This window comes from Rhinatrema bivittatum, chromosome 12, assembly GCF_901001135.1.
Source record: "Rhinatrema bivittatum chromosome 12, aRhiBiv1.1, whole genome shotgun sequence".
In the NCBI taxonomy this organism is placed as follows: domain Eukaryota; kingdom Metazoa; phylum Chordata; class Amphibia; order Gymnophiona; family Rhinatrematidae; genus Rhinatrema; species Rhinatrema bivittatum.
Window position 1 is genome coordinate 82,160,072 of NC_042626.1, and position 16,474 is coordinate 82,176,545.

The 16,474-nt window shown below is 48.9% G+C and overlaps 1 protein-coding gene across 7 annotated transcripts in view; it reads left to right on the forward strand.

Annotated features, from left to right (window-relative positions):
• Positions 1-15,506, forward strand: part of SP2 (Sp2 transcription factor) — a 75,390-nt gene extending 59,884 nt beyond the window's left edge. For 6 of the 7 annotated variants that reach the window (XM_029574050.1, XM_029574044.1, XM_029574047.1 and 3 more), the window contains one exon: positions 14,570-15,506. Coding sequence is in view for 6 of the 7 variants with exons in the window: in XM_029574044.1 (XP_029429904.1) it covers positions 14,570-14,670 (101 nt within the window). In the remaining variant the exon portion in view is untranslated. Of the gene's footprint in view, positions 1-1,485; positions 1,536-14,569 lie in introns of all 7 variants that reach the window. The other variant, XM_029574051.1, reaches the window with a different exon arrangement.
• Positions 15,507-16,474: the final 968 nt, after the last annotated feature.

Consider the following 16,474-nt stretch of genomic DNA (forward strand, 5'->3'; position numbering starts at 1 on the left):
CAAAGGAGGTTGGGTTTTGAAAGACCTGTATCGTTTGGATCCATGGCAAGAGAGCAATTAAGTTTTCTAAAGGTAGATGCACTTGTGTGTGCAGTTTCCAAGCGGACCACTATTCCTGTGGAAGGAGGAGCAGCCTTGAAGGATGCTCACGATATAAGGATTGACACTATCCTTAAGCAAGCATCTGATGCAATGACCTTGCAGATCGCTTCTTGTTGTTCCCTGGTGGCTCGATCTTGTTTACTTCTCTCCCAGGAGGTCAGTGACTCTGAGGTGAACTCCAGGGTAGTTATGGAGCCAGCTTCTGCTTTTTTGGCAGATGTGGGCTGTGACCTGGTCCGCTCTACAGCCAGAGGCATGGCTTCCATTGTAGTGGCCAGGCGTCAGTTATGGTTGAGAAATTAGTCAGCTGATGCGACCTCAAAGGCTAACCTTACCACATTGCCTATGTGCGAGTTTGGGGAGTGTTTGAGGCCTGGTGTGAGGATCACGGTGCTCTTCCTCATTCGGCCAAGATCCCGCTCATTTTGGAATTTTTGTAGGATGGCTTGAGTAAAGTTTGGCCCTTAATTCCTTAAAAGTACAAGTAGCGGCTCTCGCCTGTTTCAGGGGTCATGTTAATGGTGGTTCCTTGTCAGCTCATCCTGATGTGGCCTGTTAACTGAAAGGAGCGAAACATCTTTGTCCTCCCTTATGGAGTCTAAATTTGGTCTTGGATTTCTTAGCAGGTCCTATGTTTAGACTGATGCGTAGCCTGACCTTGCAGTTACTGACCATGAAAATAGTGCTGCTTGTGGCAATTTGTTCTGCGCGGAGAGTTTCCGAGCTGCAGGCCTGGTCTTGCTGTGAGCCTTTCCTCCAGTTGACTTCCAGGGGTGATACAGCTGCTTACTGTTCCTTCTTTTTTACTGAAGGTGGTCACTGAATTTCACTTGAATCGGTCTATCTCCCTGCCATCCCTGGACAGAAAGAGAGATGTAAGAGTATCATCTGTTGCAACCTTTGGATGTCAAGAGACCTATCATTCGGTATCTGGAGGTTACTGAGACTTTATGGAAAAACAGATCGCCTGTTCTTCATGGCAATACTAAACAAGGAAAATGGACCTCGCAGGCTACAATAGCCCGCTGGATTAAGGAGTTGGTTACGGCAGCATATGTTGATGCTATAAAGTTGTTACTAGTCAGGTTAGGGCTCATTCCACTAGGGCTCAGGCAGTGTCATGAACGGAAGTTAGGTTGCTGTCTCCCGTTGACAGTTGCTGAGCGGCAATGTGGTCCTTACACACCTTTTCCAGGTTTTATAGTCTGGATGTGCAGGCCCGGGAAGATGCAGCCTTTGCACATGTGGTTTTGACTGGACCACGGGCAGCTTCCCACCCTATTCGGAAGCAGCTTGGGTACATCTCACTTGTTCTGGATTTGTCTGACGGGACGCTAAGAAATGAGAAATTATTACTTACCTGATCATTTCTTTTTTTTTTAGGGTAGTCAGATGAATCCAGCTTCCCTCCCTTGGCTGCCAACTGATTTAAGGTATTGTCCTGCTGTATGACTACGTATTACAGAGATTACTGGTGTTAGTCCAGTCCCTAGACTGTTTTACATTCTTATCTGAGCTCAGTGTTGCCTATTGACAGAGTATTGAAATGGATATCTGTTTTTAATCAAGTTTTTTGCTAGTCTGTCCACAGTTGTTGAAGAGAATACTGGCAGGCTGATGTCACTGCAGGAGTAAACAGATACTGTGACGTCAGTTTGCTCTGTCTCCATCTGCTGGTAGAGGTGCATAACCTACTTGTTCTGGATTCATCTGACTGTCCTAAAGTAAAGGAAATTAACAGGTAAGTAGTAATTTCTCATTATTGCCACGATCCTGCCTGCGATAGCGCTCAGAGTGGTGGTGTAGCCTTGATTCTGCAAGGTGAAGGGGGGAATCTGTGGGAAGAGGGAATTCTGCAAAATTTCTTCATTCTGCTGTAGTGCAGAATTCCCCCAAGACTAATTTAAATTAAAGTCCCTTTTTCAGTGTGTGAAAAGCGCTTAGAAGGAGTGCAACATGACGGATGTCCCTAAGAAGTAAAGGTCTATAAAGACCTGGGCCCAAGGAGTCAGAACACACAAATCTTATCACTCATGGCTGCTTCAGAAAGGAAAATACAAAAACTAACAAACCTTAACGTGCCATGGGAAGTCGTGTCATGCTAACGTTCCTGGACATACCCAGATCAGTCCAGACCAGTGGGTTATGCACTCCCACCAGCAGATGGAGACAGAGAACAAAACTTTGAGGCACTGCTATATACCAAGTGTGCCATCTGCAGCTCCTCAGTACTTCTCTGTCTCGAGCAGATTGTGGTGGTGCATACCTGAAGCTCTTGGCTGTTATCTGGAGTTGCATTTGCTACCCGAGGTGCCAGGTTCCGTCTTTGGGCCATCCCTCGGGTGGAGCCGGGCGAATGGGGGGTTGGATACCCCTGGCAGTGATAGCCTGAACATCCCGGGACCCCCGCTAGCCAGGGGACTGGCTCTCTCAGCGGCCCCGAAGCCTCCCTTTGGGTGACCACTGGCTCAGGGAAGTATCCCCATTGGGGAATTTTTCTATTTCTAATTTTTATTAAGTTTATATAAAAAAAAAAAAAGTTATCCCTTTTATTTTTCTGAGCTCAGCGGCACTGCTGGGTGAATCGGTCTGCCCGACAGGTACTCGGGTGTTCCTGGAGAGGGTGGGGGGAGCAGGCTGCATTTGTGCAGGGCTGCAGGATTTCCCTTCCCCGGCGGGGTGAGGAGCTTTCCTGCCTGTGTTTGCTCAGCGCTGCCAAGCTAATTTTAGCACAAGGGCTGTTTCTCTGCTGCCGGCTGCTCTCCCGCACTTCTGCTCAGCAGACCTAAGTTATTTTTGGCGCACGTGCCATTTTTGTGTACCAGCTATTTTCCTAGCATTTAGCCAGATGGACTCAGGACCAATGTGTATTGTGCTCTCCTGATAGCAGATGGGAGACGGAGTCAGATTTCAAAGCTGACGTCGGTGTGTATGTGTGTCTAAATATATATATATATATATATATATATATATATACCCGTGCAGCATACTTAGCTCCTCAGTATTTCTCCATCTCCATAGCAGATGAGGACACTATCCCAAACGAGAATAGTGTAACATTTACAAGAAAGAAAGAAAATTACCTTCAAGAAGAGAGACCCACTTCTCCTGCGGTGAAACCTAACGGTTCCTCCCCCAGTCTAGACTTTCTTGAGGTGATTTTCGATATTCCTCAGAGGTGAGCCTTAGTTCACCGGCCGATTCCCGGTGTGGACTTAGCTCCCAGGGTGGCTGAAACGCAGTGGGTGCAGATTCGAGCACGGCGGTGAAGGTATTCCCCTCTCCCCCTGCAGCTGGAGACTGCCTGGCATGCGACCAGTAAGCACCAAGACCAGGTAAGGTAGAAACCTTTACTTCTAAGTCTCCGGTCTCCAAGGCTCGAATAGCCGTACTGTCTTTCCGACTAGGTTTAAATCGGGTTGAGCAGCCCTCCTTGGGGCAGGCCCTGATTCGGTGCGAGAGTCCACACACGTGGAGACCCTCCGGGGGGGTCTCCATCTTGTCTTCAGGGTCATCGGTGCCATTTTCCCCCTCCAACCGACGGTACGCGTGAGGCAGGCCGGAGGCCCAAAACGCCTAACTTAAGTGCTTAACTATGGTTTGAGCGCACAGCGGCACGCACAACTGTGCCACGCGCACAACTTCCTTGCCCACACGCACAACTTGTGCGCACTTCGTGCGTATGACTTCTGCGCATCCAATGCTTACAACTAAGCGCATCCATGGGCAAGTTCCTAAGCGCTACATGCGCACAAATAATGGCACTGCCATCCAAGAAAGCCAAGGGACCCTTCCTTTGCCCAGCCTGCCACTTAGGAGCCGCGCAGCCTGGATTGGAATCCCTCCTGTGCCAACAGTGCGAACAGAACCAGGGAGAACCAAATCAAGACCCTCTACAGCCAGAAGAGGGATCCGGTACCACGAATGATGGCAACCCGGACCTAAGTTTTTCCAACTCTGTGCCCCCACAGGAAATTTCCTCCAGGGCTACCACTAAAATCTCTCCTGGGATCAACATGGATCCAGGAACCTTATCCTGGGTGGAATTTTTCAAAGGGCTGCAAACCTTTGTCCAGGCACAATCAGGCCCTGCTTGCCCACCTGTCTCAAACCCCGCCGGAAGCACAAGTCCTTCCCGGCACCTCCCGGGCTTCTCGAGACATGCCTCTCCTAACCAAGAGCCTCTCTGATGGGGATCCAGATTCCTCAGAGGACAAAACCAACTCCCTGGAAGGAGAAATTCCCTCAGGGATGGAGCCATACCGGACCATGCTCCGATTCTTCAACAAGGACGAATTACCAACCCTAGTGTCCCAGACTATGAAGACACTGGGTCTTCCAGGCATGGAGTTCACAGCGGAACCAAAGAAGAATCCCATGCTTCTATTATAGTTTTTCTTTTTATTTATTTATTTTTAAATTACCTGTTTTTGCCATTCAGCTTTATCTAAAGTTACTGCTTACTATTTTTTGCTCATGATACGCCTTATTTTATTCATAGTGTAATTAGTTTAGTTATTATGTCCTCGAATGTTACCTGTAAGGGCCCCGCCCAAAAGTTATTTGTTCTGATGTAAACCGATGCGATGTGTGAACGGCTATCGGTATAGAAGAGACTTTAAATTAAATAAAATAAAAATGCTGGTGTACCTCCGTAAGGCCTCATGCTATTTCCCTATGTTGGAGCCCATTAAGGAACTGATTGACCTGGAATGGAATGCTGCAGAGGCCACTTTCAAAGTGGGGAGGACTTTAGAAACCCTATACCCGCTGGAACCCATGGCTAAGGAACTTCTACGTTTCCCCAAAGTGGATGCTATGATCTGTGCAGTCTCAAAACGCACTATGATCCCAGTGAAGGGAGGAGTGGCACTGAAGGACGCCCAGGATAGAAGGCTGGAAGCCATCCTTAAACAGTCCTTTGATGTATCAGCAAAGATGCTACAAATTGCTTCCTGCTGTGCATTAGTGGCAATTTCCTGTTTGATCCTCACCAGAGACGCAACCACGCCCGGAGAAGTGATGGAGCCTGCGGTCTCCTTCCTCACTGATGCTACTGCAGACCTCGTGTGCACCTCATCCAGGGGTGTTGCCGCCACAGTGGCAGCAAGAAGAAAATTATGGCTCCGGAATTGGTTGGCAGACACGACTTCCAAAGCGAACCTCACAAAAATGCCTTTTAAAGGATCCCTCCTGTTCGGGAGCAACTGGAGAAATTAGCCAATGCTAATACTGGGGTGTATCTCCAGTACCCCGATTACCTGAGGACAGGAACAAAAGAACATAGCGCTCCTCCCCCAGAAGAACCAAGGGTAGAGGACTGCAGCGCTTTAAGCCATACAAGAACACACAGTCCCAAGCACCTCGTCCTTCAGGAAGGTCTCAGTCCTTTCGGAACAGGCACATTAAGAGAGGAGCAAGCTCAGGGGCAGGCCCTGGCCGTACCGCACAATGAGAAGACCCATCCACCAGAAAGAAGACATAGGAGGCAGACTTACCCTCTTCTACCAAAGACGGGTCGAGATAGTTAGGACCCACTTGTCCGAAGTTATCATTCGAGAGGGGTACTCGCTGGAATTCCAAAGCATTCCCCCAGACAAATTTATGAAATCGCTTTGGGCACTGGGGCAATAGCCACGCATCAACAAAATACTGGCCACTATTCCATCTATTTTATCGTTCCCAAGAAAGAAGGAACATTCCGGCCTATCCTGGACTTCAAGACCGTCAACCGTTACCTGAAGGCTTCACACTTCCGCATGGAAACACTAAACTCTGTTATAATGGCGGTACAACCGTGAGAATTCTTAACCTCCCTGGACCTATCCGAAGCCTACCTTCACATCCCGGTCCATCAGAATCACCAGCGCTTCCTGCGATTTGCAATACTGGGCCATCATTATCAGTTCCGAGCGCTACCCTTCAAACTAGCTACCACCCCCAGAACCTTCACCAAAATCATGGTGGTAGTGGTGGCAGGACTGAGGAAAGGAGGAGTCCTGGTACATCCTTACTTGGACGATTGGCTGATCAGGGCAAAGTCTCCAGAAGAGTCGCCATGCAACAACCAGAGTCAAGAATCTACTACAAGAACTCGGGTGGGTCGTGAACACAACCAAGAGTTGTCTACAGCCCTCCCAGTCACTAGAAACCTGGGAGTCCAATTCGATACCAAACAGAACAAGGTCTACCTTCCCCCTCCACGAAGAAAAAGCTAATGGATCAATTACAAAAGCTGTTAACCTCGGTCCGCCCCAAGGTATGGGACTACCTTCAAGTCCTCGGCCTCATGACATCCACTCTGAAAGTTGTTCCGTGGGCAAGGGGCATATGCGGCCGCTACAACGTTCCCTACTACCACGATGGAATCCAGTGTCCCAGAACTACTCAATTCGCCTCCAGCTAACAGAGGTTCGGGAGCAGCTTCAATGGTGGCTTCAGGAAGAACAACTAAGCAGAGGCGTAAACCTATCTGCACCGACGTGGATCTTGCTCACCACAGATGCAAGCCTGCGAGGGTGGGGAGCCCACTGACAGGAACTGACGGCTCAGGGACAATGGAACAAGGAAGAGGCGGGATGGAACATAAACTGCCTGGAAGTGCGAGAAGTCAGACCAGCCTGCCTACGGTTCAGCCACAGACTCAGAGGTGAGTCAGTCAGTCAGTCATGTCTGACAACGCAACAACCATTGCCTGCATCAACAGTCAGGGAGGAACCAAGAGCCAGCAGGTGTCTCTAGAAATAGACCCCCTCATGGAGTGGGCGGAAATAAATCTACAAGGGATTTCGGCCTCCCACGTCACAGGAAAAGACATCTCTGCGGACTACCTCAGCAGAGAAAGCCTAGACCCAGGGGAATGGTCGCTGGTCCAGCTGATAGTAAATCGATGGGGTCTCCCAGCCACGTCGCAATGCCCATGTCCCCCAGATTCTTCAGCTGCAGACGAGAACCACAGTCTCAGGGAATCGATGCTCTCATCCAGAACTGGCCAGAGGAAAGCAGGGTCAGCCACAAGATAGAACACCACAGGGGACTAGTTCTACTAGTCGCCTCGGATTGGTCAAGAAGACCAAGGTACGCGGACATGCGAAGACTACTGGCGCAGGGAATCCTCTACGTCTACCACCATACAAGGACCTTCTTCAGCAGGGACCGATCTTCCACGAAGACCCGGCTCAATTCTCTTGCAGTATGGCCCTTGAGAGGACTAGCATAAAGAAGCGCTGCTACTCAAAAGCCGTGATTGAAACCCTGCTTCGGGCATGCAAGTTCTCCACATCTGTCTTGCATATGGATCTGGAGAGTATTCGAAGCTTGGTGTGAAGACCGCAGTCTCCTCCCAAGGACAGCCAAGATTCCCATGATCCTAGAATTCCTACAGGACGGCATGCAGAAGGGGTTGTCCCTTAACTCGCTCAAGGTCCAAGTTGCAGCACTGGCCTGTTTCAGGTCCAAAGTGGACGGCATCAGACTATCAACTCATCTTGATGTGTCCCGCTTCCTGAAAGGAGTAAAAAAAAAACTCCAACCACCGCTAAAGTGGCCAGCGCCTCTATGGAACCTCAACCTAGTACTAGACTTCCTAGCAGGGGAATTTTTCAGACCAGCAAGTGCCCTGTCTCTACGTCTCTTGACTTTAAAGACAGTGTTCTTGATAGCAATATGCTCAGTCGGGCGCATCTCCGAACTTCAAGCATTATCCTGTCTGGAACCGTTCCTCAGGTTCACCCCGGGCACCATACAGCTACATACGGTACCATCCTTCCTTCCGAAAGTGGTTTCCCAGTTCCATATGAACCAGACCATATCCTTACCATCACCAGATGAGCACAGGGATTCAGAAGACTCATGCCTCCTCCGCCACCTGAATGTCAGCAGAATCCTAGTCCGATACCTGAAGAGATCGGAATCCTTATGCAGAACTGACCACCTGTTCGTTCTTCACAGCGGGAAGAAACAAGGGGAAGCGGCATATATAGATATAAATAGGCATATATATATATAAAATCTGACTCTGTCTCCCATCTGCTTTCAGGAGATACTGAGAGAGCTCAGAGATGTACTGGCGGCTGCACTGTGTGACCTGTTCAATAGATCCCTGGAAACGGGAGCAGTGCCGAGTGACTGGAGAAGAGTGGCGGTAGTCCCTCTTCACAAAAGTGGGAGCAGAGAGGAGGCTGGAAACTACAGGCCGGTAAGCCTCACCTCAGTGATGGGAAGAGTATTGGAATGGCTACTGAAAGAAAGAATAGTTAACTATCTACAAGCAGCAGAATTGCTGGACCAGAGGCAGCAAGTTTCACCAAGGGGAGGTCCTGTCAGACTAACCTGATCGGCTTTTTTGATTGGACTAAGGAATTGGATCAAGGAATTGGATCAAGGAAGAGCGCTCGATGTCATCTACTTGGATTTTAGCAAAGCTTTTGATAATGGTCCCGCACAGGAGGCTTGTGAATAAAATGAGAATCTTGGGAGTGAGTGCCAAGGTGGTGGCCTGGATAGCAAACTGGTTGAAGGACAGAAGACATTGTGTTATGGTAAATGGAACTTACTCGGAAGAGAGAGCTGTTATGAGCGGAGTGCCGCAAGGCTCGGTGGTGGGACTGGTCCTGTTCAATATCTTTGTGAGCGATACCATCGATGGGATAGAAGGTAAGGTTTGTCTGTTTGCGGATGATTCTAAGATGTGCAACAGAGTGGACACGCCGGACTGAGTGGAGAGAATGAGATGGGATTTAAGGAAGCTGGAAGACTGGTTGAAGATATGGCAGCTGAGATTCAATGCCAAGAAGTACAGAGTCATGATATGGAGTGTGGAAATCCAAAAGAACTGTATTGATGGGGGGTGAAGGGCTGATGTGCACGTAGCAGGAGAGAGACCTTGGGGTGATAGTGTCTAACAATCTGAAGTCAGAGAAACAATGTGACAAGGCGATAGCTAAAGCCAGAAGAATGCTGGGCTGCAAAGAGAGAGGAATGTCTAGTAAGAAAAGGGAAGTGATTATCCTCTTGTACAGGTCCTTGGTGAGGCCTCACCTGGAGTACTGTGCTCAGTTCTGGAGACTGTATCTCCGAAGGGACATAGGATGGAGATGGTCCAGAGAAGGGCGACCAAAAAGGTGGAAGATCTTCATCGAATGACTTATGAGGAGAGATTGAAGAACCTAAATATGTATACCCTGGAGGAATATTAATGGTAAACAAGCCACTTGTGGAGGCCTGCAAGGCCTGTGGCATTTGGTCTGCATATTTAGATTCCCTCTCCCTGCGCTTCAGGGGGAGAGGGCTCTTCTGGTAAGGGGTTTAAGCCCAAGAAGGCAGTACGTTTGGCAGCTTCAGGGGCTGGAACCAGGGGCAGAGTTCCTGCTGCTTCCACTGTGACTTCCAGGAAGGAGTCCCAGGACGATCCCCCTCCGCTTTCTCCCATGGTCTGAGAGACACATGGGACACAGAGTCTGATTCCAGCAGGGAGGAGGCAGGTCCGGGTGGTTTCTTGCCCAAGTTCATACTCCTGATGCATGAGGTCTTTTTGGCCAGGAAGTCAGTAAAACGTAAACCCCTGGATGGGGGTTGGGGGCGGCCCAGGCTTTTTGATGAATCTCGGGCTTGCATGTATCTGTGGCCCGTGGAGATTTGGACGTCTCGGAGGACCCACAAGGGGAGGAGGTCCCCTCTCGACAGGGTGATACCGCCGCTGACCCAGATGAGACCCTGGTGCCAGATTTGGATACCAGCGGGGACAATCAGCTTCAGTGGAGATCAAGTGGGAAGGGGACGATCCACGCGTGGTTCGTTTGTTTAAAAAGGAGGACTTGCGGCCCCTTATCCTCCAGGTGTTGGAGAAGTTGGGGGTGAAGCTCACCCAGGAGGAGTCCGATAGTGAGGGTGTTAATCTGGTCTTGGATGGTCTCTAGGGCCCTTCCAGCACCTTCCCTATCCTGAAGAAAATCCAGAAGCTTATTAGTCGGGAAAGGGACTTCTCCGGAGGCGGGCCTGAAGGTCGGCCGGGCTATAGCAAAGCTGTATCTGGTGCTCAAAGAACATTTGGAACGCCTTAAGACACAAGGTGGATGCGGTGTTATCAGCGGTCACTAATCAGGGGCCGCCACTCTGAGGGATGTGCAAGACCACAAGTTGGAGCTTCAGCTTATGCACTTGTTTGATGTTTCATCTTTGAGTCTCTGAGCGACGGTCTGTGTGAGCATGCTGCAGCGTGCCTGTTTGAGTTGAATTCAAAAGCCTCAGGATCAAACTTCCTCCGGGGTCATGACCCCTTCCCAAGTGGCCCACCTGGAGGCGGGGAGTCACTTATTTGGCAGATGCTTTGTACGATCTGGTGCGCACTGCTTCCTGAAGTATGGTTTCATCGGTAGTAGGTAGGCGGCTGCTGTGGCTTCGTAATTGGGCAGCAGACACATCCTCCAAATCTCAGTTAATTTAACCGTCCCTTTTTAGGGAAGCTTCTATTTGGAGAAGATCTCAACCAGCTTATGAAGCCCCTGGGGGAAACCAAGGGTAACATGCTGCCCGAAGACAAGAAGCCTTTCAAAAAAAAAGTCCTTTTCTCCATGTGCCCATTTTCGGGATTCTCTGAGATTCAGGTCTAGGAGGGGTGCCCCCTCCTCCGGTTCCAAACAGTCCACAGCTCGACAGCAGTCCTTTAGGGGCTCTGGCAGCTCTGCAAGAGGTGGCTCTGGCCAGGGAGCTAGGGCCGGTAAGCCTTCCCAATGAGATCAGGCCCACCCACTCCTCGTTCATAGCGGTCAGGGGCAGGTTGTCCCATTTTTATGAGGAGTGGGTCAAAATCACCTGTGATTAGTGGGTCCTGGAGGTGATGAAGGATGGCTATTCCTTAGAATTTTCTCGCCCTCTCGAGGATGCCTTCCTGGAATTGTGTTGCATTTCCTGCAGCAAGCAGGCCGTGGTGGAAGTAACCCTGCAAAGGTTGCTAGGTCTGGAGGCGATTGTCCCAGTCCCGCTGGACAAACAGGGGCGAGGAAGGTACTCCATTTATTTTGTGGTCCAAAGAAAGAGGGTACCTTCCGTCCTATACTGGACCTGCAACAGGTGAACTTGAGCTTGAGGGTGCCGCGTTTTCGGATGGAGACTCTAAGAACGGTCATTGTGGCCGTCCGCAAAGGAGAATTCCTCGCCTCCTTGGATCTCACAGAGGCCTACCTCCACATTCCGATCCAGATCGATCTTCAGAAGTTCTTGCGCTTCAAGATTCTGGGTCAGCATTTTGAGTTCTGGGCTCTTCAGCTTGGCTATGGCTCCGCACACCTTTACCAAGGTGGTGGCGGCTCTCCGGAAGGAGGGGGTGTTAGTTCATCTGTACCTCGACGATTGGCTGATTTGAGCAAAGTCTGAGAAGGACTGCTTGCGTTCAGTTCATTGGGTGACGTAGTTCCTCCATTCACTATGCTGGGTGATCAATGGAGCGAAAAGTCAGCTGAACCAGTCACAGTCCCTAGAGTATCTGGGAGCTTGTTTCAACACTCAGATGGGCAAGGTGTTCCTCACAACGGACAGGATGCACAAGTTACAGCAATAAGGGCTTCATCTCCTACATCTTCAAATCCCCAGAGTTTGGGATTATCTGCAGATTCTGGGCTCCATGGCGTTGACGTTGGAGTTTATGCCGTGGGTTTTCGCTCTTTTATGGCCATTGCAGACAGCGCTACTCTCCCGATGGAACCCAGTGTCCGAACAGTATGAGCTGCCATTACTGTTGAAGCAGCCCAGGTCCAGCCTAGAGTGGTGGTTATCAGAGACCAACTTGCAGAAGGGCATGCCCCTTGAAGTCCCGGATTGGGTGGTCGTGTCGATAGATGCAAGTCTCTAGGGCTGGGGGGTGGTGCCTGGTCATTGGCGGAATGGTCCTGGTCCATTAATCGACTCAAGATGAGAGCGGTCCGCATGGGATTGGTGGCGTTTCAGCCTTATGGTTCGCGTCTTCTCAGACAACGCCACCACGGTGGCATACCTCAACCAGCAGGAAGGAACCAAAAGCCCAGCCGTAGCTCAGGAGGCTCATCTTCTGTTTGCTTGGGTCGAGGGTCACCTGGAAGGAATCGCGGCCGCTCACGTAGCGGGTGTAGACAAAATACAGGCGGACTTCCTCAGTTGTCAACAGCTAGATCCCGGGGAGTGGGAGCTGTCCCGAGAGGCCTGAGATCACATTTGTACCAGATGAGGGGGTCCCCCAGCTGGATCTCATGGCGACGCGAGCCAACTCAAAGACGACAAGGTTCTTCAGTCACAAGAAAGAGGTCGGGTCACTAGGACTGAACGCCCTGGTGTGCAAGTGGCTGACCGGGATTATTCTGTACGCTTTTCCCCCTTGGCCACTCATCAGTCTGGTTCTTCAGCGCATAGAGGAGCATCCGGGCTCAGTGGTCCTGGTGGCTCCGAAGTGGCCACTGCGTCCTTGGTTCTCAGATCTCATTCAGTTGGCAATGGACGGTCCGTTACGCCTGGCCTATATTCCCGATCTCTTACATCAAGGACCCATCTTGGATCACTTCTCTCTTGCGGCTTGGCTTTTGAAAGGCAGCGGTTACGCATGAAGGGTTACTCGGAATCGGTGATTTTCACCCTCCTCCAGGCTAGACGTCCTTCTACTTCAATAACGTACATCAGGGTATGGAAAGTGTTTGAATCCTGGTGTGATCAGCAAGGCATAGTGCTGCTTTCGGTGAACATTCCTCACATTTTGGCCTTTCTGCAGCAGGGCCTGTCAAAAGGTTTGTCTTATAATTCCTTCCGGGTCCAGGTTTCGGCCCTGGGGTATTGCTGGGTTTGTGGCAAGCCCCTGGCCAGCCATCTGGATGTTATCTGCTTCCTGAAAAGGGGTAAAGCATCTACACCCTCCGATTTGTAAGTTGTCTGGACTGGAATCTTAACCTAGTTTTCCAGGGCGCTTTGTGATCCACCTTTTGAACCATTGGGACAGGCCTCCCTAAAAGACCTTACTTTGAAGACTGTTTTTCTGGTGGCCATTTGCTCTGCCAGACATTTCAGAACTGGAGGCTCTTTCCTGTTGCGATCCTTTCCTACGCATTTCTACTGATAAGGTGTCTTTGCGTATGGAGCCTTCCTTTTTGCCTGGTGGTGTCTGCCTTCCATGTGAATCAATCCGTGGAGTTGCCCGGTTTTCCAGATTGATCTAGAGATTCTTCGTCAGGTAGCGACCTTCACCTGTTGCACGTTCGCCGGGTCCTGCTACATTATTTGAAAGCCACTAATTCCTTTTGGAAGTCGGACCATCTTTTTGTATTGTTTGGGGGACCAAAGCAAGGAGGGAAGGCGTCCAAGGCTACTTTGGCCTGCTTGTTGAAAGAGACCATTTGTTTGGCTTACATTGGCAAGGGTCGCCCCATTCCAGCTGGTTTGAAAGCGCATTCTATTAGAGCGTAGACAGCTTCCTAGGCGGAGTGTCACTTGGTATCTCCTGAAGAAATATGTAGGGCCACATTCTGGTCTGGTCCTCTATGCATACCTTTACAAGACATTACTGTTTGGATGTACAGGCACCAGAGGACGTGTTTTTTGGGAAAAGCGTTCTGAGAGCAGGTCTTTCGGGTTCCCGCCCGGTGTAGTGTGGCTTTAGTACATCCCACTGGTCTGGACTGATGTGGGTATGTCCAGGAAAGGAAAATTGGGTCTTACCTGCTAATTTTCGTTCCTGTAATACCACAGATTAGTCCAGAGGCCTGCCCTGGTAAAACTGCTGTATATAAGAAATCTATAAGGGATACTCTTTTCATATTGCATGTTATGAGTTGAGGTCCAGAGCTGGGTTTTTTCCAGGTTCTGGGGAATCCAACCCTTGGGGTTTTTTTCTGTTCGCCCTTGTTGGGTTTAAAAGTTTTCTCTTCTATCTTAGCTTGGGTATTAATTAGCAATGGTTACATGGAATAGACTTAGTTTTTGGGTACTTGCCAGGTTCTTATGGCCTGGATTGGCCACTGTTGGAAACAGGATGCTGGGCTTGATGGACCCTTGGTCTGACCCAGTATGGCATTTTCTTATGTTCTTAATACAGAGGCGCTGCAGGTGGCACACTTGGTATAAAGCAGTGCCTCAAAGTTTTGTTCTCTGCCTCCATCTGCTGGTGGGAGTGCATAACACTGGTTGGGACTGATCTGTGGTATTACAGGAATGAAAATTAGCAGGTAAGACTAATTTTCCTTTCTATGAGATCCTCACAATAACTTGTGTTTTTTCTTTTGCATTTTTTGAAGACTTTATTTGATGCATCGATTTTTTTGTAGATTTGATATCTGCCTCCTTCTGTGTTTCTGGTGAGATCACTGTGTTTTTTTTTGGGTTGATATTGATGTAGCCACACACATCATGCAGAGTCTTTGCACAGCACACAGGAATCACACGTGTAACACATATAATCCTAGTAGCTGTGTTTGAGGATCAGTCTCTGATGTTGGTTGTCTCCTTCTGGCAGGTGATAAACGCTTTGAATGTGCACAGTGTCAGAAGCGCTTTTTGAGGAGTGACCATCTAACGAAGCACTTTAAAACCCATCTGGTTACCAAGAACTTGTGAAAGTAGGGGCAGCATTCCAAGGCTGAGAGTCTCGGGAGCTTCTCTGCTGTCAGCAGCTCCTGCGGAGCAAAAGGTCATACCCCCCCCCCCCCACTTCCCTGCAGCAGGGATCTCCAGCATCAGCGCCTCGAATGCTCCCTGCAGTAGGATACCCCAGCGATCCTCACCATCTACACTCTGTGTGCTCCCTGCAGGAAGGTGAGCCCTAGCACTGGCCCTCTGAAAACTTTCTAGGAAGGTGAACCCAGGGGTCCTCGGCAGTAGCCCTCTGAGTACACTCCCTTTGCTTTCTTGGAGTGATGTCTGCGCTGGAAGTAAATCGGGAGCTCAGAACCAGGAGTGACTGTCTCTTTCCACGAAGGAAAATCAGTTTTTATGCTTCAGTTAGGAGCAAAAATGTCCTTCGCCTGCGATGCAAGTAAGCAGACAGTGTGAGAAGCACGTCAGATATAAAATGTGAGATCAGTGTTCAGACCGAGCTGTTCCACAAACCATGGATTATGGAATTTCACGGCACATTCCGACTTCCTCCCTTCCTGTCCTTTTAGAACATTGCCTTACCCTGATAATGATGAAGAGTTCTGTTTTTTTTTTTTTTTTTTTTTAATTTAATTGGTTGATGTTGCTTTCCCCCGGATGAAGGTGGAGCTGGAAGCCCATTGTCTATCCATTGATTTTACTGCACAGACCTACTCCTTTCTAATCCGGAATTTAAAAAATACAACAAAGTGTGTATATTGTACAATAAGACATTTGCTATCGTGTTTACTGAGTGTTTAAAGCATTACTTGTTATTTTTGAGCTTTTAAATTAATAAAAAAAAGGAAATTTCTGCTGCTTGGTGTAACTAATTTGCAAAAAGTCCTGAATTTAGTATTCTCCATGGACAAGCATGCATTAACAGCCACATAAGTGGGAACGTCTGCCTCTGGCATAGAGTTTGGGCATGCTCAGTACAGATAAGGCTCAGAAAGACTAAACAGGTTAGGACTGTTCAGCTTGGAGAAGAGATGGCTGAGGGGGGATATGATAGAGGTGTTTAAAATCATGAGAGGTCTAGAATGGGGAAATGTGAATTGGTTATTTACTCTTTCAGATAATAGAAGGACTAATGGGCACTCCATGAAGTTAGCATGTGACACATTTAAAACTAATTGGAGAAAGTTCTTTTTCACTCAACACACAAACTGGAATGTGTTGCCAAGGGATATGGCTAGGGCAGTTAGTGTAGCTGGGTTTAAAAAAGGATTGGATAAGTTCTTGGAGGAGAAGTCCATTACCTGCTATTAAGTTGACTTAGAAAATAGCCACTGCTATTACTAGCAATAGTAGCATGGGATAGACTTAGTTTTTGGGAACTTGCCAGATTCTTATGGCCTGGATTGGCCACTGCTGGAAACAGGATGCTGGGCTTGATGGACCCTTGGTCTGACCCAGTATGGCATGTTCTTATGTAAAGTTCTTGATTTTTTTAGCATGCATACAGTTTCCTGCTCATCCGCCAGTAGTGACGACATCTTCAGATTTTTCTTTGTCCGCCTTAGCAAACAGATGGGTAATGCTCCTCTTTTCGAACATGTCATCCAAGAAAGGCCAAATATCTTTTAAATCTTGCAAAAAATGTTCACATAAAATGTCTTCAAGAGACAAATGCATCGAATATGCTTTCGCTGCCTTGGAAGATATCATGACTCTACAAAATGTAAACCTTGTGGCAGTATGTCATCAAGAGCAAGGATTATTACAGGGATCTCAAACTTTGGTATGAGTTGACTCATTCCGGTGACTTTAAGAAAAAAGTCAA